This window comes from Pseudovirgaria hyperparasitica, assembly GCF_010093815.1.
Source record: "Pseudovirgaria hyperparasitica strain CBS 121739 unplaced genomic scaffold EJ05scaffold_5, whole genome shotgun sequence".
Lineage (NCBI taxonomy): Eukaryota > Fungi > Ascomycota > Dothideomycetes > Acrospermales > Acrospermaceae > Pseudovirgaria > Pseudovirgaria hyperparasitica.
Genome location: NW_022985553.1, coordinates 601,335 through 620,605, shown reverse-complemented (window position 1 = coordinate 620,605; position 19,271 = coordinate 601,335). Strand labels below are relative to the sequence as shown.

The 19,271-nt window shown below is 48.6% G+C and overlaps 9 protein-coding genes across 9 annotated transcripts; 3 read left to right on the top strand and 6 right to left on the bottom strand.

Annotated features, from left to right (window-relative positions):
• Positions 1-77: 77 nt before the first annotated feature.
• Positions 78-636, bottom strand: EJ05DRAFT_436862 (uncharacterized protein; the record flags this gene model as incomplete). The annotated part of the gene is made up of 4 exons (XM_033741767.1): positions 78-115; positions 189-327; positions 380-457; positions 568-636. 4 exons carry the CDS (start codon positions 634-636, stop codon positions 78-80), a joined length of 324 nt encoding a protein of 107 aa, XP_033602092.1.
• A 379-nt stretch (positions 637-1,015) lies between these two features.
• EJ05DRAFT_304938 (uncharacterized protein) lies at positions 1,016-2,884 on the top strand. Its single transcript, XM_033740634.1, has 6 exons — positions 1,016-1,312; positions 1,375-1,456; positions 1,507-1,810; positions 1,856-2,085; positions 2,130-2,343; positions 2,395-2,884. Exons 1-6 carry the CDS (start codon positions 1,096-1,098, stop codon positions 2,782-2,784), a joined length of 1,437 nt encoding a protein of 478 aa, XP_033602091.1. The 5' UTR covers positions 1,016-1,095; the 3' UTR covers positions 2,785-2,884.
• Positions 2,775-3,748, bottom strand: EJ05DRAFT_474718 (protein methyltransferase). Its single transcript, XM_033743660.1, has 5 exons — positions 3,611-3,748; positions 3,372-3,498; positions 3,133-3,308; positions 2,918-3,084; positions 2,775-2,867 (listed from the first exon to the last, which is right to left on the bottom strand). The coding sequence occupies exons 1-4, from the start codon at positions 3,684-3,686 to the stop codon at positions 2,984-2,986; spliced, it is 480 nt and encodes a 159-aa protein (XP_033602090.1). The 5' UTR covers positions 3,687-3,748; the 3' UTR covers positions 2,775-2,867; positions 2,918-2,983.
• Positions 3,749-3,821: 73 nt separating this feature from the next.
• EJ05DRAFT_304982 (uncharacterized protein) lies at positions 3,822-5,141 on the top strand. The gene is made up of 3 exons (XM_033740635.1): positions 3,822-3,970; positions 4,020-4,683; positions 4,739-5,141. Exons 1-3 carry the CDS (start codon positions 3,897-3,899, stop codon positions 5,048-5,050), a joined length of 1,050 nt encoding a protein of 349 aa, XP_033602089.1. The 5' UTR covers positions 3,822-3,896; the 3' UTR covers positions 5,051-5,141.
• Positions 5,142-5,232: 91 nt separating this feature from the next.
• On the bottom strand, positions 5,233-6,245 carry EJ05DRAFT_498848 (uncharacterized protein; the record flags this gene model as incomplete). The annotated part of the gene is made up of 2 exons (XM_033746741.1): positions 5,233-5,890; positions 5,950-6,245. The coding sequence occupies 2 exons, from the start codon at positions 6,243-6,245 to the stop codon at positions 5,233-5,235; spliced, it is 954 nt and encodes a 317-aa protein (XP_033602088.1).
• A 1,172-nt stretch (positions 6,246-7,417) lies between these two features.
• On the bottom strand, positions 7,418-8,462 carry EJ05DRAFT_304908 (uncharacterized protein). The gene is made up of 2 exons (XM_033740633.1): positions 7,767-8,462; positions 7,418-7,717 (listed from the first exon to the last, which is right to left on the bottom strand). The coding sequence occupies exons 1-2, from the start codon at positions 8,231-8,233 to the stop codon at positions 7,681-7,683; spliced, it is 504 nt and encodes a 167-aa protein (XP_033602087.1). The 5' UTR covers positions 8,234-8,462; the 3' UTR covers positions 7,418-7,680.
• Positions 8,463-12,099: 3,637 nt separating this feature from the next.
• On the bottom strand, positions 12,100-14,000 carry EJ05DRAFT_304815 (uncharacterized protein). The gene is made up of 3 exons (XM_033740632.1): positions 13,864-14,000; positions 12,486-13,304; positions 12,100-12,421 (listed from the first exon to the last, which is right to left on the bottom strand). The coding sequence occupies exons 1-3, from the start codon at positions 13,864-13,866 to the stop codon at positions 12,341-12,343; spliced, it is 903 nt and encodes a 300-aa protein (XP_033602086.1). The 5' UTR covers positions 13,867-14,000; the 3' UTR covers positions 12,100-12,340.
• Positions 14,001-14,460: 460 nt separating this feature from the next.
• On the top strand, positions 14,461-17,346 carry EJ05DRAFT_526343 (ARM repeat-containing protein; the record flags this gene model as incomplete). Its single annotated transcript, XM_033748863.1, has 9 exons — positions 14,461-14,583; positions 14,641-14,778; positions 14,829-14,939; positions 14,989-15,135; positions 15,182-15,555; positions 15,604-15,898; positions 15,946-16,149; positions 16,198-16,370; positions 16,422-17,346. 9 exons carry the CDS (start codon positions 14,461-14,463, stop codon positions 17,293-17,295), a joined length of 2,439 nt encoding a protein of 812 aa, XP_033602085.1. The 3' UTR covers positions 17,296-17,346.
• On the bottom strand, positions 17,304-18,558 carry EJ05DRAFT_474713 (uncharacterized protein). The gene is made up of 3 exons (XM_033743659.1): positions 18,416-18,558; positions 18,212-18,362; positions 17,304-18,155 (listed from the first exon to the last, which is right to left on the bottom strand). The coding sequence occupies exons 1-3, from the start codon at positions 18,501-18,503 to the stop codon at positions 17,375-17,377; spliced, it is 1,020 nt and encodes a 339-aa protein (XP_033602084.1). The 5' UTR covers positions 18,504-18,558; the 3' UTR covers positions 17,304-17,374.
• Between the last annotated feature and the right edge of the window lie 713 nt (positions 18,559-19,271).

Here is a 19,271-nt window from a genome sequence, read left to right as displayed (position 1 = left end):
CATTTCGTAGCTTTCTTTGAAATTCGGAAGGTTTTGAACAAGGGGTTTGGTGAGGGAGGGATACAAAGGAAATGCGCTTAGTCGAACAGACCGAAGCCCATGTCGTCGTCCGACTCTTCCTTCTCTGTAGGTTTGTAAGCAAGTGACGTCTTGTATGTATGCGAGATGGAGTGGGGAAATGAACATACCCTCTTCCTTAGCCTCCTCCTTGGCCTCCTCGGCGTCACCACCGGCGGCGGCAGCACCACCGGCAGCTGGAGCAGCGGCGGCACCTCCGCCAGAGCCAACGTTGAGAAGCAGGTCCTTTACGTCTTTGCCTTCAAGAGCCTAGACGATGTTACTTTTCTGCTCAGTGGTTGCGTTGCTGGAAGATGTATACCTTGGCGAAGAGGGATGTCCATATCGGCTCGACGTCTTCGATGTTTGCGGCCTTGATGAGAGTTTGGAGCTTGTCTGCCTGTGTAAAATTGTCAGCGAATGCAATTCCTGGTTTGCGCAATTCTTTGACGTGATGTCGCAGTTGCAACTCTGTGATAACAGGACAATATGCTGATAAGACGGACGTACAGTGATTTCGACACCGTCATCCGCGAGGATTAGGGCGGCGTATGAAGATGCTAGCTCAGCGTTGGACATTGTGACTGATTCTGCGGAAAATCGACGGTGTTGTGATGTCGAGGTTGAAGTACGTTCGTGCGATTTTCAGGTCGGTGTGCTAATCCCGGATTGGGGTGTTTTTGGTAGGGCGTAAGCGTAGTGTGTGGCCGGAATCGGCCAAAGGTTTCGCCGAAGCGAGACTTTTCGACCCCCGCATTTGCGTGGCGATCGGCGACTCGGAGGGGCGACGTCAGTTTGTAAGAGCCCCTCGGCTTTATGGATCCATCCTGTGCTGCACTCCCTGCAGCCCGTTGCCGCGACCACTCTTTCGTTGCTGATTAACCCCGGAAGCCGCATTGCGATCGTGTTGGCATCCCCAGCTTTCTGCAATTGCCGTTAAGGACTCTGCCTTTCGTCTACCCTTCTCACTGCAGTCACGTAGCTGATCTTGCGACATCGTCTTCTTACCGACAGACATACTGTGCGCAGTAATCGACCATGAGTGATTCTCCCGCCGTCAGCGTGCCGCAAGACCCGAACGAGACGCCTATTCTGGACGCCCTTCTCAACATCCGCACAGAGTTGGAGCTGCTTAGGCATGACAAAAGCCAGCACATCAAGAGCCAAGACATAATTCCACACTATGAGAAAGTGATCAAGCAGGTCAAGATATTAAATGAGATTCGCAGGGAAAAGAGATATGAGCAAAATAGAGGTACTGAAGCCATTATGTGAAAGGCGTTAGTTACAGTGAACTGACGAGTGGTAATTACACAGTCGATCACATTCTTGATGACTGCTTCCGTCTCATTTCACTGTCCTTCCTTGCGTCAGGGAAGACGTGCGAACCTCCAGCAGTGTATGGACCACTTTCCGAAGTAGAAGTTACACGACTGATAACGCTCCTAGATATGCTGCCGTTTCTACAATAAAGAGGCTCCTAGATCATTTGAAGGAAGCTGCATTCTTCTGCCGTGGGGACTTGGACGGAATAAGCAAGACGTTGAAACGCTACCGACGATGCTGCGCGGAGGGTGAAGATAGTCATGATGCCGAGTTGATTATCCTGCTCGATGCTCGCCTAGACATCTGCCAAGAGACCTTGGATGACCTATATTTAAGTCTTTCGAACTTGACACCAGAAGACTCAAAGTGTTATTCGACGCTGGTCTCGATTCTTCGCTCCTTGTCGAATCTGAACACTAAGAAGACTGTAAGAGGCTAAAGGAGGATTCCCGACATCGCTAACGCTTAGCAGTTCCCGAAGAAAGAGGTTGATGCTTTTGTATCACAGCTAAAAGAGATCGAAGAGAACATGAAGGTGGAACACAAAGTCGACACCACCGGAAGATCCTATGAAGAGATATATTCCACTATTCTCACGGAGAATCGTGAGAAAGAACAGAAGTGTGGACCTCGACCTGCAGATGCCTTAATCAACGAGCTATTATATCGATGCTTCTTATGGGCCGAAATTATCACAGCTAGGTATGTACACATGGGTCTCGTTGAGCTACACTAACCTTGCATAGGCAAGGAAAGATCGACGAGCGGTTTCAAGAGCCTTATGAAAAACTGGTAAATGTCCGAAATAAGCTAGAGAATCTGGTTCTCTGCTCAACGTGGTCGATTCGAGAGACAGATTTATATGGCTACCAGCGCACATTGGACAAGTACGACGACACTCGAGTCAATGGCAACTTTGTTGACGCCAATGGAAACCCTGCAGACCTTCACGCTCAGAGGGTGAGACGCGCTGCATATCATTCGGAATGGCTCATCGCTAACCATCGCTAGACGCTCTTGTACCTGATCCGAAAGAGTTACGCTCTCATTTACCATCTGATCGTTTCTTCGGAACCAGTCTCGTCCGCCTTGCTACCTGTCTACAATCAGTTGAAGACTCTGAAGGACTGTCTGATCCAGGTTGGGAAGGCGGGAGGTGTATCCAGTCCTCAAGAGCTTTACCCATACAGTATGAAGCTCAATTCCATCGAAAACACCCGGGTGGATGGCAAGTTCATGGTCAATGGAGACGCACCTGATGGACAGGAAGCTCTTGATGCATTGGTAAAGGAATGCGTCAAATTGGCGACCGATCTTCGTGACGGAGCCAAGACTGAGGAAGAGAGCCAAACGCCTTCTGCTCCAAGCCTTGAGACTCGCGAGCCGACAGCGGTGAATTGAGCAGCAGGGCATATATATATGGATACTGTATTAAACTTGGTGCACTGGCGTTACCTGGTCTTGGGATGTGGGATGTAGATGGTCTATGATATGATGAGACATGCTCGAGCGGCTTCTAAAATGGGAGGAGCACTTTGACTTTCTTTAGTATCATGATCGTCGATCAAACAGCGTGGCTTTCAACTTGGGTCCTAATGAATCAATCGAGTTGTATTTTGCTCAGCATCTCGTGTGGCTCTTCTATCTCTTCTGGTGGTGCAGAGACATCTTTGAATGTCAAATGTGAGCCGTAAGATATACCTCGTATTGTCAGTGAAAAGAAACCTTTGACGCACAAGCTTAACCTACAGAGCTCTTCACCCGCAGAGACACTGCGAAGCGTCTTGTATGTGACGACTTGCTTCTCTACGTTTCTTTCCCAGCCTACATTCTGGTCGTGAGAGTGGTTGAACATAGAGCCTAGCCCAAAGACAACGGCTTGTGTGGTAATCACCGAGCCATTAGCAGTCTTCATGGGCCAATTGCTATATAAGTGTGTCAGTGACACTCATCAGATCTACCGCAGACATAAAGCACCATGCACGTACTAAGTATAGTGATACAATGTTGTATGCTCTATATGCTCTGTATTTTCGACTGGATCTAGGACTAAGACTGGGCACGTTTCTATAACGGTGTGTGCGTCTATATTCTGTTGCGCGAAAACACCTCTGCCTGATTATGTCTCAGCGAAGTCTGTTTTCTTTATGAGTGCTGAGCGATGTAGTCCCTGATCGCAGCAGGATAGGCACGATGATGAGTTAGTGTGAAAGTGTAGATGGATTACCTTTTGGCGTGTCGGACACAAGGACAAGGTGAGCAGACCGCGTCAGCGGCAGGGTGTCCTTTTTGACAGCGCTCATTATCTAGTTGATAGGCCTATAAGTTTGAATTTTATGTAGGAGTGCTGAAGACTTGAGAGCAGAAGTGGTATTCATAGTTAGGCATGTCTTGGCATTCGTATCTATGAATTTGCTAAAGTTTCGGAGCTCGGGTATGATACTTGTCAATAGGGTTGCACCCAAGATATTGCATTTGCATGACAATTTGGATCTGCTTTTTAATGCATCGTTATGGCTCACCAAAGGACCCAGTCCACAGCAGAAGGTGTTAAGCATCCCCATTCTGTCAGTCTCAAAGTTCTCAGGTAGGCTTTCTTCTACGGCCCTCGGTGGCATATTCTGACCACAGTATAGGCTGGCCCGGCCCTCTCTCCCAGACCAATATCCTCTCCCGCGATCGACTGAGTCAGATATCTCGATACCTATATCGTCTTCTCTCTCATATCCTTCAGCGCCAGATCAAGACGCGACGCCTTTTACGATCGGCGAGAACCTGCAGTTACCGTCCTCTTTCGGCGCAGCTTATGTGGGCGAAACATTCGCATGTACATTATGCGCGAACAATGAGCTCCCGTCAGCCGTCTCGCCGAATGCTTCGCTAAGCGTCTCTGGCATAAGGATCACGGCAGAGATCCAGACTCCCGCACAACCGAATGGAATAGGGCTTTCGTTACAAGGGACAGGCGAAGACGCAGGACCGGGTGAAAGCGTACAGCGAGTGCTCAAGTATGAGCTCAGTGAGGAGGGAAACCATGTACTCGCCGTGACAGTTACATACTCAGAAATCCTTCGATCGAGCGATGGGCTTGGTGCTGGAGGAGGCGGTGCCAGTGGTGGAAGAGTACGGACATTCCGAAAACTGTATCAGTTTGTTGCGCAACAACTCCTGAATGTCAGGACGAAAGCAGGCGATCTTCCGCCGTTAATAGAGGGTACGGGTGAGAAGAAGATCGAGCGAGAGAGATATGCATTAGAGGCACAGTTGGAGAACATGGGACATGCTGCTCTTAGTCTAGAGGTAAGTGAACGCGTTGAATGTAATGGCATCCCCACCCAACGTTGACACGAAACAGGCCGTCACGATCAATCCTAACCCGATATTTAAAACCACTTCATTGAATTGGGACTTCCCGTCTCATCCAGCCGCATCAGCGGTACCGCATAATCCAATTCTGAATCCACGAGATGTCCTACAGGTCGCCTTTCTCCTGGAAGAACAAGCACTAGAATCGATTGATGCGACGTCCGAGGGTATTTCTGCTCCGGTGCCGAAATTGCCTCCTGGTGATCAACGAACAGTACTTGGACAGCTCGCGATTCAGTGGCGAGGTTCATTAGGCGATCGTGGATCCCTGCGAACAGCATGGCTTTTGAACAGAAGGTGATGTAATCCTGATTCGTCTATATGATATGTCATCTATGTGCGCGGTTTACAACAAATGACCCCCAAACTCGCCGAATTGGTATCCAAAAACATTGTCACAAGCGCGAAGATTTTATCTATCTATGATCGCCATCACTCGGCGTATGATTCTCGACCCGATCTTTGATCAACATGGTCCTGATCTCACTTATGGCTATAGCCCTCTACCTGATGTGGTTGCTGCGAACTCTTCGAATTGTTCTTCACGCTCTCCTGTATGGTGTAATACAGCCACGAGATCGGGCCACGAGCCTTTCGCCTCTTGATCTGCGCCTGTCTTCTGGAGGTTTCAACCTCATCAGCCGATGCTCCGCTTTCCGCTAGCTCATCGTGCGTTTGAGCCGTTGCAGGTCGTTTGCGCAGTGTTAAACCTACGGCGATGCACGTCGTAACAACGATGATTTCCGTCAAAACGAAAAGGATCAGAAACAGCGTTACATCACCAAACGTAGAGCTCCACTTCCGCTTTCCGGTGAAGGTGTATTCGAATTGGTATGCGTAACGGATGATTAGGAAAGGGCTGCAGATAGCGACCGCCAGTACAAGTCTCTTTTCGCCCTTGTCGATTGCGCGGGAACGAGTTTGGAAATAGATCGTAAGGAAGACTTGGACGATGAAAATGATGAAGAACATGATGAGGGCAGCCTTTGAGGTCGTAGCGATTGTGACACTACCGTCATCATGATAGGTGCTTGATGAGCCACCGGACGAACTGAGGATCAGGCCTACCAGTGAAACTAGACCGATGAGCTTGAACACACGAGGCGGAACCTTCCCTGTGCCTTCAGCGATATGATCGTTCCTGCGACTACGTATCAGTCGTGCTATCGCGTCACAAGTTGTCCACCAAAGGCAACTCACACTCTGCTTAAAAGCCCCAAAAGTATTAGATTGAGTGGTGAGAGACCTGTGCTGTTACATACGATGGCGCCCGTCACGGCATTCGTCGCCGTTGTCCCATCGCCATTCCCGACCGCTTGCGTGTAGATGAGTGTGCATATTCCAGCTGTTAGGCGGAACAGCACGAATAGGATCAAGAAGTACCATCCAGAAGACTTGGCAAAGCCATGGCGCTTGCAGAGGAATAATGCAAGGGGGACGCAAAGAAAGTAGAAGATGATTTGGAGGATAGCGACCCCTTCGCGGTAGCTGACCATGTTCAATTAATGCTGCAGGAGCGACGAGCAATGTAAAGATGCTGCTATATAGAATATTGCTTGAATGTCGAGACAAGATTACTTGGACGTGTGAACGGTCTTATACAGTCTCAGGAATGCATCTCGTCATGGCAGCGGATGGATAGAGATGATCGCATATCTTAGACACACAGCCCCGACCCACCACTATTCCATTTCCAGATGAATGTGCGAGCCCTCCACCCAACAGCTCTACATCAGTAAACGACAGAGAGTGGGTATACGGAACGATAGGCTGAAGGGTACTACATGACATAGCTGAGGCAGCAAGACTGCTCGTCGGAAAACCCCAGACCATCTGCAGTGGCGCAGCAGGAGGATTTTGGGATATCGCATATAGGTCTGCATGTGGTTTAGCGGCCTACGATGCATGGGAAAGTTTAGGTTCTAGCGAGACAGTTTAAAAGTTGAGGATCGACAGTCCACTTTAGCACACACTAGACAGCTCGTGGATAGACCCAAATCGGGTTTAGCGCTGGGGCTGAAGTGAGTACAGTACGCAGCCAACGACCATTCGAATGGCTACAAGGGGCTTTGATGTGTCGGTGAACGTTGAGGCTGACAATGCATCAGGCAAGCCTTTGCTAAGCTTTATTAGTGTGCCGACAAATGCTTGTCTATGGCCTCTGGCTGCTGACTTTATGGGTCGGCCGTACATCTGTGCTTAGATCAACCATTTGTGCAACGCTGGAGACTATCCTTGGTTATTCTGAACTTGCAACGTAATTCACGGGTGGCAGTGTCAATAGTACATGCCGGAGAATGGTAACATTTCTAGCAATGCGCGGGTCATCCCAGACGCGCTTCGAATACATCGTCTACTATTACTGTGTAATGAGGGTGGATCACCATGGACAGACAAGGAGGTGAAATGTGATATTGAAAGGCTCACAAAGAACGAATTACGAAAACACAGAGATCAGTAACGCCGCCTTCAGGAAAATGTCTGCCAATGTATGGTGAAATAGCACAGCTTGTCACCAACTAGAGACGAGTAATAGACTTCTGGGGGAGCTCATAGGCATGAGACATCGTTACATTGGCGAGCCGATAATGCGAAGCACAACATACAAGATCGAGCAGCTGGGTCATGACATAGGCGATGTGGTCAAGGTCGACATGGCTGTAAAAGGAGGTATGACCGGATGAACCTCTGGAACGGCAAAGACAAGAAGCGGATGAAGGAATGTAATACTAATGTAGGCATGTTTTGCTGAAGACATGAAGTATTATTGAGCTCATTACCATGGCAAAATGATCAAGAAAGCATGCTACAACACGATCGTAGAGAACCGGCATATAGTACGCTGAAGAGAATCCAGAATCCAACGCCCACCGTTGAGACTTTACTTGTGCAACTTGTGAGTACTTATACAAAACAGACACAATCACAAGCCTAGACCGCAGAGCGGCGACCCCAGCGACGACGGCTACTAAGTGAAGGTCAGTGACAGATAATCCTATCAAGATTGGGAAGCTTACCGGTGGCCATCAGCAACTACAACATTACCACTCTTCGCTTTCCTCGCTACCCACAAGCTAAGTAGAAAGCTAGTGAACCAAAAAATTGCAGCTAGAAAGCTGAAGGCTTCCGCCGCTCTGTACTGGCCACAAAAGCCACCAGCACGAATCACGCCCCACTGGAACGTTCCACCGCAAGCATCGTTGTTCAGACCTTGCACAAGAAGCCCAAAGGCGGCAAACCATAGAGCGGAGAAAATAAGGTCGACAGGAGCATGCATGAAGCTCGAGGTGGTTGGGATGAGGAGAGCGAGGGCGGCAAGGACTCCGAGAACGGAGACGACGAGCGTGTAAATATCACGGCCACGGGGATCACCGTTGACATCGCGAACTTGATGAATCCAGTAGGCGAGGATTCCGAGGACTATGGCAGCGCAGACAAATTCTGCGAACCGGAGGAAGAGAGAGACGGCGCGGGAGATAATCATGATGTATGTTGATGATTATGAATTTCGATGAGTATGAGAGATGGAGAGGAGAGTAGGTGTGTGAGGCACTTTACACGGAAAAGCTTATGAATATACTGCTTAACTGAGATACGTGTAAAGAGTCGCAGTGACAATGTGAGGATATGATCACTTCACCCGAGAAGAGGCATCAGCTTAAATCCTCCTCTGCCTACCCACCGTCATCGTGCCAGTGAGCGCAAAACCTGCACTTCCCTCGCAATTCTATGGACAAGCAGGACTTTGTTCCGCGATTGGCGTCGTCATACCGCGAACTCAGTGTGCTTGGTGGTGCGTGTGCGGCCCTCAGCCTCTCACGCGTCGCTTCGCCACGCGTCATCCCAGCTCTTGTTCTTTTGGCCAACTCAACAAGCGACACAGCATGGAGTGCAATCTCCAGCAAACAAGATTGACATCCTGGCCGTGAAGAGGGATGATCAGATGGATGTCAGGCTGATTGGAGACAACACATGCGAGACATGGGGAGAAACAAGTTGTGGGTTGAGAGGAGATTGTTGGTTGTTGTTCAGGCCGGGCCTGGGACAAGATTATGGCAGGATTAGGCGGATGATGTCAAGGGGGCGGGTGTTCCCACTAGCGTTCGGCAGACGGTACCGTGCTGGTGAATAGGATCTCCCTCTTGGTTTTCCTCGCCTGTTCCTGGCATATCACATGATAACTTTTTCTCTGTTATGTCTAATATCGTCACGAGTGCCGTTCTGATGAGTATTATAGATACACTTACTTAAATGGCGTGGAGCAGCCACTACGCCACATCTTGAGGAGACGATGACACCGTGCGATGATGGTGCAGATGTTTCGAGGGTTTCATTATTAGAGGACGCCTGAGCCAACAGCTAGTACGGGTTCGAATAACAAAGAATAAGCTTGAAACGTCCACTAAGAAAGCTTTCTATACTAGACACCTGGCATGTGCTAACTGAATGTATATCTTTTCTTCTATTAGAGAGGGTCACATCCCATGTTTGGGAAGGGTGAAGACAATCCAAATACTCGCCTACCGGTGGGTTTCTTGTGGTCTCGCAGATAGCCTCTTCAGTCTAGCCACGATGGATCAATCAATGCGGCTAGGAGAACACAGACTAGGAGACCTGATCAAGGGCTGATGGTTGCAAGGCGAAGCTTCCGTGCGTTTTCTGGTCGTGTGCGGCAATTTCGCATATCTAGAGCCATTACTGAATTACGACGGACATGGAAAAAGTGACCTTGTGATACTCAACCAAAACGCCCAGCTGCAGGTCGCAAATATGCTAGTGATATTGCCGGCTCTAATAAAACTTTTTCTAAGACCAACCCATATGCAAACGAACTCTACCCAATGCAATGCATAACGCAGATATACCAATGCCATCATATGATCATAAAAGTGGTTGAAAACCTCACTTGTAGTCTATAAACACCAATTTGATATGGCGTAACCTGGTTCGTGACGCAGCTGCATCAAAGACGCTCTGCTCCAACTGTAAGTCCCCCTCCCCAAAGATATCGTAGCCTCTTCCTCTGCTGTGCATTCAAGGAAGCCCTAAATAGGATCTTAATCGTTCATTACGTGCTTCACGTTTACTCGGCCGCATCGCGATCTCACGTTTCTTCGCCTCCAACTCGACCTGCGTCAATGGCTTAGGTTCAGTGTAATGCCATCCAACCATTTTTGAAGACCTCGGTGAACGTGGCAGGGGTATAGGATGATCTTGGCATGCTTTAGAGGACGAGCAGTCAAGTGATATTGAGTCCCTTGCGCTCTGACGTCGTTCGGGCTCTTCCTCGAGCTCCCAACTACATCCCATTAGCTCGTGTTTAGCTTTTTCGCCCTGTCCATGCTCGTCACAGAGCACTCGACAATATTTCTTAGCATCTTCATTCTCCTCCTCTTTCGCTCGTTCGCACCTTACGTTTCGATTTTGTAGCTTTCGATCATGATCCTTCTCCAGCTGTCTGCAGCGTTCAAGAGTTGTGCGGGGCTGTCGAGTAAGAAGCTTCAACCGCTGCTGTAAATGTTCATTCTCATCAAGCATGTCATCATCGATTTGGTCAGAGTCCATGAGCGCACCACTCATGTGATATCTCAGAGAAAGTATTGCTAAATCAAGGGGCGGTGAATCCGGCATTTTGTAATGCTCCAGATCTTGAGAGGGATCTGAGGCACTCTCTGTTTGTGTATAAACGGGATCTGAGGCCGTCTCTTCTTCAGTATCGATATGATCCTCAGGGGTGTCAAGTATCAGCTCTCTTTCCATCAGCTCTATCTTACGAGCCCGGAGGATACAAATCTCTGATTCGTCTTCTGTGAAAGTCAGAGGTAGTCTAAATCTGTCTGGGTTACCAGGAAGGCAAATGATTATTTTGAGTTCGGGTCTCCGGAGTTCCTGGAACACAGCCTCTGTCAACTGAGTCTTACTAGCGGGATTCCGATAGCGCCCAGTCACCGTAGAGATAATCTGCTTCGCCGTGAAACCTTCGTCTGGGGCTTCTGTTAAAGCAATGAGAATAAGTTGGAGCTCGAAACTTGACCTGATTACCCAATCTGACCAATCCCAAGCTTTTAGGTCGAAAGGACCTCCTTTTTTACCTATCGAATTGGGCCTGTCACGGATCTTGCCGTCCCTATCTGGTATGATTGGGATGCATCACTGTCCCCTCCTCCTAGAATATCCTGGGAGCCTGTGGACAGATCCGTAAATTCTCTTGGCCGGACAGATTCGTCACCGATTTGCCCGGCATCAACAGGCTTGGTAAGACTGAATGGAAGCCTTTGCTCCTCCGGGTCCAATAATGGAAAACTCTCCTTTCCTGGCAAGGTGTTTTGCATGCCCTTTGGAAGATCCGTATATACCTGTATCAAAGTACCTTTGTCAAGTGCACTATCGATGCTCATATCAATTGTTCTATTATTGTGACCATAAACCAATTCTTGCTGTGATACGATCGAGTCCTCTTCTAGCTCCGGTGTGTCTTCTCCATAGCCGACTAAATCATTCCTATGTTTGCAGAGCTTTCGTCGCCGCATCCTACAGAGATGGCAAACGATTTGCTTCATTCCGAACTGCGATACTTTCCTTGTGCTCAGATGACCAGACGGATCCGACATATCTCCTGTTTGCTCGATAGATCCTGCATGTCTCCTTTTCTTACAGCTTATTTGTTGCAAACCTGGACCTATGTCTGAATTTTGTACCTGGTCGAGGGACCTGCTGCCAATTGGCCCGCCTGGGAACTTTTCGCTTAATGGCGATTGGGATGTGGTAACATTTTGTTGATCCATGTACTTCCTTTTTCCAGATTTGGGAATTGTCTTTTCACCTGTGCTTGAAGGTGGCACAGCTACAATCGTGTCCGTGACTGATACTCTCGACCCAGCCATAGGCTGCTCCGTAAAGCGATCAACACGCTGATATATAGCTTCGTCCACAGATCCTTCATAGTATTTGTGACCTGGACCAATCGTTGACACGGCCAGGTTCATAGGTTGATTCATATACTCATCCGCCATACGCGAGCCACTCACCGACATGCCCGCACAAACTCGTAGACCTTCCTTGTTTGAGGTGTCCTCGACCTGTATCGGTATCCTATCCTCGGAGAACATATCGCATTTTGTTACGTCCCGGCAATCGTCCTTGTTTCCCAGTCCTCTTCTGCTATGCTGAAGAGAACTCGAGCCGAAGATATTGGATGATTCGTTGTGTTTAGTGAAGCCACATCGAGACCCATGTGATCTTCTCAATGGATCAAAAGCGGCCTCTTCGGAACTCTTCTTCCAGAGCTTTGCTTCAGTATTCTGGCTTCTATCATCTTGAAGGACTTTGTTCGTATTGCCATGAGGCGCAAAAATGTCGAAACTTCGGCGGACTTGGTATTTTTTCGACAATATACCTTGTACCGTTCGGGTGTTGTGCCTTGGTGTGATGTTTGAACGGGGAGGACGCTGTGAGAAGCACCGCAGAGTATTGGACCGTGGATTATCAATGTTCGTGAGCGATCTTGAAATTGGATATGATCCTATCTCACTGAGAGCTGGCTCTTGTCCAGGCTTCGTGAAGGGATCCGAATTTATTTGGGAACTGGCTATCAAGAGACAAGAATGTTTCTCACTGGGAGTTTGAAGGTCGATCGACTTTGTCCGATCATCTGATATCTCACTGAGGCTAGCTGTGGGCTTGCCCGCAGTGATTAGCCATCTGAAAACCTACTAAGGGCAGGTTGAAAGGCTTACAGTGGTTTCAGCAGATGATGCTATATTCGTGCATGATATTCTTCGGTCTCGTAATTTCCCTCCTGGCGTTTTTTGCACCATCTTGGCAAATTCGCTTACTGCAGTCTTCCACCACTTTCTTTCGGTTTTGTTTCTAGCCTCACGATGGTGCTCAAGAAGTAAATTGTAGATGCATTGGTGGGTTCTCTGACTGCTATGTATTAGTTCATCACTTTTACAGCAAGCTAAAGCCTCTGTCCAAATATATTTGAAGATATGTTGGTCGATGCGAAAGCCGCGCTGGAGGTATAACTTGCTCTCCCATTGTTTTGGCGTCCAGCGAGTGTAGTCGAAAGGATGATCGACTGGCTCTTTTATCTGGGTTGGAGGCTCTATATTCTGGGACTCCTCGGGAACGCAAGCACTGATTCTATCATTAATCTTGAGCGACGGCGTCTGCTTCTTGCCACAGTGGGTTAGTGTTGACTCGTAACTGGCTTTGCCTCGTGACAATTTCTTAGGAAGTTTCGCATCTAAATTTTTGTGGTCGCTGAGAAATAGGACTGCTGGGTCCTCCTGGCCTTGAATTTTCCAACATGAACAGGCTTGAGGGCCTTTGAGTACGACGTCCCACTCTGTGGTGTACTGGTCATCAGCGGGTACCGTCACAGGGTGGTCCCCCGCATCGAGTCGGTTTTGACATGCAGGATCAGTAAAAGAATCGGCATCAACTGAAACATTGAGAAGGTTGGCTGCCGGATCGACACGATCATGTCGTGACGCGCATCTGAGACTGAGTCGGCTCTTTAGCTTGTGGTCTTGTCTGATCCTGTATGGTTCCTATACGCGCAGTGAGCTATAGTCTGGGAGGAATGTGAATTAAATGGCTGGGCAGTAGAGTTTGCTGCGTCTCAGATCTTTTCAGTTTTTATTGTGGTCATCATCCGAGGTCTTCGCGGTCCCAGTGTATCTCCCTTGCTGCATCGACCGGGGACTCAACTGGCTGTGTCATTAGAGCCTGACCTCAACGCATGGCAGTTGTAGGTATGTTTGCGAACCAGAAACTGAGCGAGACGGTTTGCTTGTACACCACTTCCTTTGGCTACCAGCTTATGACTCAAAGTTGGAGCTCCATTCATGGTGCTGTTGAAAACATGAATATGGGTTTCGCGGAGACTTGCTTATCAGGACTTGGAGTCAACTTGTCTCTTAGAAATCCCTGCCGACGAGTTCAGATGCCCAAAGTGAGTCGCAGCGAGTGTCTCTGAACACCAGTGACGTGACAATGGTCGACAAAACTGAGACCAGCAGAAGAGCCATAAGTCTGACCTTTTACCAATACTTCATCATTGACGCAGCGACCCGGCGACAGTGCAAAACAGTGACGACTGGAACGTACCATTTGTGTAGAAGGCGGGTAGCAAGACTTGATTCAAGTCCACATTAGCCCTCGACTATACTGTCACCAATATGATGGTATGTACATCTGTCTAAGAGCCAGATCATCATCTCTGACTCATCAAATGGAAGAGTCTTAGGTTAAGCAGAGTAGAGGGTAATTAGAAGCGATGTTGGATATACATCAGTTAGGAGAGACGAAGGATGCAGCCTCAAATAGCTGCACGATATCGGAAGTCTGGGAATTCTCCTGAGGTAAAGAAGAATTGGGAATGGCAGAGATCAACCTCGTGATGGTGAGGGTGAAGATGAAGAAAAAGGTGAAGGTGACAACAAACGGACTGCCGACCTGGTGTGCTAATTACTTAGTTGTAGAATATTAGCGCTAGGTTTTATTGATCATAGCGGCATCCATCTAATCTAATCACTGATCTTATCTCCGCTTCTCAGTGTGGACCCCTCTCCCTCCCCATGCCAAATTTAATGTGGCATTATTACCTCTCTGCTAATACTTCCAGCTGCGTGTCGGAAGTCTTGTTTGCTGTTCCCCGGCTTGTCTCCACGCGCATCTGAGCCAGATAACAAAAGTTTTGTACATATGGATTTTCTGAAGTCCGCCGTCGCATCCGCTATTTCAAAAGGTCCGGCTTTTGGTTACAATTTCGGTGACCGTGTGGATGTGGAACAGTCAATATGGACTCTGCACAATGGCACTAAACGCGTATGATCATTGCGACGCACGTCAATATTTGCTACTGCTGACTCTTTTGATTTGCAGGAAGACGGTTCTAAATGTAGCATTTTTTCCTTCGACGTGACCGCGAACAAATCCCGATTACCCCTAGCTCGCAATGCTTTGCGAAAACTACGAACTATACGCCATCCCGGTGTGATCAAGGTCCTGGATACAGTCGAGGTATATTCCCCTGTTGTCGCACAATGACTTGGAGTCTCATTTCAGGGTAGACAGAATCGTACATATACATCGCGACAGAGCGTTTGGTACCCCTTGGCTGGCATATCAAAAGAAAGAGCTTAGCAGAGGAAACGATCAAGTGGGGGCTCCATAATGTTGCTGTGTGTAGGGTCCTCGCAGCTCTGGAAGGGAGCTAGCTGATCGAAACAGAAAACAATCAAATTCATCAACAATGAGGCGACGTCAATACACGGCTGCCTGAGATCGTCATCCGTCTTCACAAGTGAGAGCGGAGAATGGAAGCTGGGTGGGTTTGACGTTTTAAGCTCTTTGAAAGAGGATGAAGCTATAATATATGTATGTGAAGAAGTGCCCTACCTGGCGCTTCGCTGACACGTAACAGACACATGGAGGCTTGGTACCAGACTCGGCTCGGTATGCGCCACCAGAGGTGGCGAAGTCAGGTTGGGACTCTCTTAAGCGCTACCCTGTTCATTGTGTAGATGCGTATAATTACGGCAGTCTGGTTCACGAAGCATTCAATGGCTCTTCTATGGGATCCGACCAGCTGAGTCTGACAAAGGGCATACCTCGAGCCATGCATCAAAGTTACAAGCGCTTGATTGCACAGGATCCCAAGATTCGCCTTAGCACGGGACAGTTTCTGGACCAAGGACTACGTCATGGCGGTTTCTTCCAGACACCACTTATACAGATTACCGAAGACATTGACGGCTTAGGACTCAAAGCAGACGCGGAGAGGGAAGAATTTCTAAGGTGCGTTTGCCATCGGCTATAGCGCACAGCCAGCTAATTCTTTTATAGTCAGCTAGATGAAGTCTCAGACGACTTCCCTGAAGAGTTCTTCAAAATGAAAGTTCTACCGGAACTACTCAAATCTGTAGAGTACGGAGGCGGTGGTCCTAAAGTTTTCGGGGTAGTTATGAAGATCAGTACCAAGTTAACAGACGAAGAATACGATGGCCAGATTACGCCAGTAATAGTCAGGCTATTCACACTGCCAGACAGGGCTATTCGAGTCTGTTTACTTGACAATCTGCCCCTGATGATTGATCATCTCAGCAATAAAATAGTGAACGACAAGATTTTTCCCCAGCTAGTACGTTTGCTTCCCGTTCCAAACGTCGTAAGGCCTAACATCTGCAGGTCACAGGATTCACAGATATTGCACCAGTGGTGCGAGAGCAGACTGTCAAAGCTATCTTGACAGTTGTGCAGAAGCTCTCGGATCGCACCATCAATGGAGAGTTACTCAGATATCTCGCTAAGACTGCCAACGATGAACAGCCCGGCATCCGCACCAACACAACAATCTGCTTGGGAAAGATTGCACGTAACCTTGGGTCTAGCGTGAGTAGCATCATAAATCTGATGTACGATAGAAGACTGATGTCGTAGTCGCGCTCCAAAGTCCTATCTGCAGCTTTTGCACGCTCCCTACGAGATCCATTCGTGCACGCAAGGAATGCAGGTCTGTTAGCGCTTGCAGCAACCGCCGACCTCTTTTCTGAAGATGATTGCGCAAGCAAAATGCTTCCCGCTATTTGTCCATCTCTCGTCGATAAAGAGAAGTAGGTTTCGTTGGCATACTTCTCAGATAAGATCTGACTAACAACAAGTAGACTTGTACGTGATCAAGCAAACAAGACGATGGACATATATCTCCAACGTATCCGTAAGTACGCCCAGTCATTGCCAGACACTGTTGCTGTACCTCAGAACTCCACCGCAGCAACTGCTGGGGCGCCCAGGATCGGAACTCCGCAAGGTGATAGTAGTTCATGGGCGGGGTGGGCCATCTCTTCCTTTACAAATAAAATTGCTGGTGCAAGTGGTGAAATGCATACGGGCACGAACGGTAGTACTGCAGCACCTTCATCACTATCACAGCCCTCCTCCCGGCCATCTTCAGTTCCACCAAAATCTCCAAATGTGCCGCACAAGCCCTCTGGGCTCTCGAAGGCGAGCAAAGCAAATCCGTTCTCATCTGCTAAATCTGGCCCCCTGACATCTAGTGTCAATGCTGATGTCGAAGCGGAAGACTTTGGCGATGCCTGGGGTGATATGGATGATGACGATTCGAATGCCAATGCTTTCAATCATCCTGACAGTACTAGCAAACCTTCCTCTGAGACTGACGACACTGCACATGCTTTTGAGGATCCATGGGGCACACCTACGGTCACTACTGGGGTCAGGACAACTAAAACAGCGACATATGACGATGGGGGCGAGCCTGACTTCGCTGGTTGGCTAGCAGCTCAAGCAGAAACCAAGAAGCCTGTATCGAAGCCACTTCCGAAAGGTCTTGCAAAAGCCTCAGCAAGCGCAATCCGACCAAGCGTCGGCTTGAAGAGTAATTCTACTGGCAATGTGACAGCGAAGAAAACGCATGTATCAGGAGTGACGAAAGCAGTCGCGCCCGCACCGAAAAAGAATTCGCAACCTGCTGCTGAAGAAGAAGAAGAAGAAGCCTGGGGAGAAGCCTGGGAGTGAAGGTAATCTATACGCTTGAAGTTCGATATTGAACACTCGATCCGCGATGAGGTTCTGTAAACCCCCAAGGGCGATCGCCTCACAACAGATCCATAATTTTCATCACACATCTTCCCTCATTCCATCCAAACGCCTTCCTTGTCGTTCTGAATACTAAAACGCCGTCCTCAATAACTGCGTCTTCAGTATTTCCCCTCGCATCCTTGAAGACCTCATCCTCCACCTGTCTCACCACAACCCAATTCGCATTCACCACCTCCTTGAACCCTTCCCTCAACATTTCGTCCTTCGCGAACCCCTCATCGCGTAAGTAATCCGCCAACCGCACAAAATATTTCAAAGTAAAATACCCGATCATACCCTCCCACCCTTTTTCGACTTGCCGGATTGCAGTCTCGTCCGGATCCGCCTTCAATTCCTCCTCCCATGCTGCATAAAACGCATAATTCGCCTCAAAGTTTGGATCGAGTGTGAAGTCTGGCGCCTGCAAGTACTTTCGCACGCGTTCCTCTATCGGCCCGATCTCAGCCTCAAAGCGGTCCCGGATATCGCGCTTTGCGACAATGCTCATTTGCCGCGGCTGCCCGGCGGATGTTTGGGGGCCACTGGCTTCGGCGGCGCTGACGGCACTGGAGAGGGAGCCAGACCAGTACGAGGCGCCAGAAGTGAAGCCATCAGGCTCGGAGAATAGGATGCGGAATTTCCCGTCGGCGAAGTCGAGGCCAGCGCTGGTCGAGGAAGAGGGTTCGATGGTGATAGTGTGGGTGTGAGCCAGCTTATTGATTTGCGTGATGCCGTCGGCGGCATATTCTTTCGTGAAGTTGGCAAGATTGTCACGGACTTGGCCGTCGGCAAAGTACCTGTTAGATTATCAGGAAATGGAAATGGAGAAAAGGTCTATAGCGGTTATGCTAACTTGTTGCAATAGTAGCCAAACATGCTCGCATCCTTTTCCTCGGTATAGGTGAAGAGGTTGGATGGATCGAGTTTGATGGTCCATTCGCCGCCGAAGAGCGAAGAGAAGAACTTCTCGTGCCCAGGCTTTTCGGCTTCGAAGCGGTCACGGACTTTAATGCGTTAGTATGATGGGTTCAAAGAAGTATCCTAGAGAGTGATGTACAGTCTTTGCGGGCAATCATATTGATCCTCTTGGGCGCACCATCGGCTTGGTTGGGTGGAATGATGGTGGATACTTCTTTGAGGACCATGTTTACAGAATGCTTAAAAATCTTTGATGATTCAGGAATGCTTAGTGGAATGTTGCACAAGGGATAGATCTCTGTCAAGGTGTGGAAGACATCTACTTATACTTCAGATGCCACTAGCCACGATATGGTAGACTGCGGCGCAGTGACGGGCCGGGCGAACGAAAACCGTTCGAATAGACGAATGTACATGCCGCCATTGATGATTTGGACCTGGGACGTCTCCTACAGGATCTCTTTGCACGATCTCAGCCACAGTGGTATCGAGCTAATGTCCTGCCGTGTTATCATTACGGGAAGGCATCCATCACTAACAATAAGAAGTCTGGATGCCCCGCAATTCAGAGCTGTTTAAGGGATCGACTATTATATTTAAACATCGCTCCTTCTGGTGATTGGTCGCCATAAGCGAAGGTTCACATTACGCGATTGTGGCTGGCTCCTATGGTATGCCATTGGTTATGCTTGCCCGCGTCAGGATTTAGGTACCCAGTTTTGAGGTCGCATCAACAGAATTCGCCACCACGTGGTTGATGTTTGAATGAGAGTTTTGCAACAAAATTACTATGCTATCCGTGCCATAGCATGACGATAGTAGGTCATGACCGTAGGCTAAATGCACAAAATCGACTAGAGAATGTTTAACTTCGACTTCCAGTATCAATGTTGTGTTCCTCCTGTGAGTATGGATTACCACTTTCAGGCTCTTGATCTGGTCGAGTTTGCTGATCCACTAATGTATAGATGACTATGGAACCTGTTGAGAGAGAG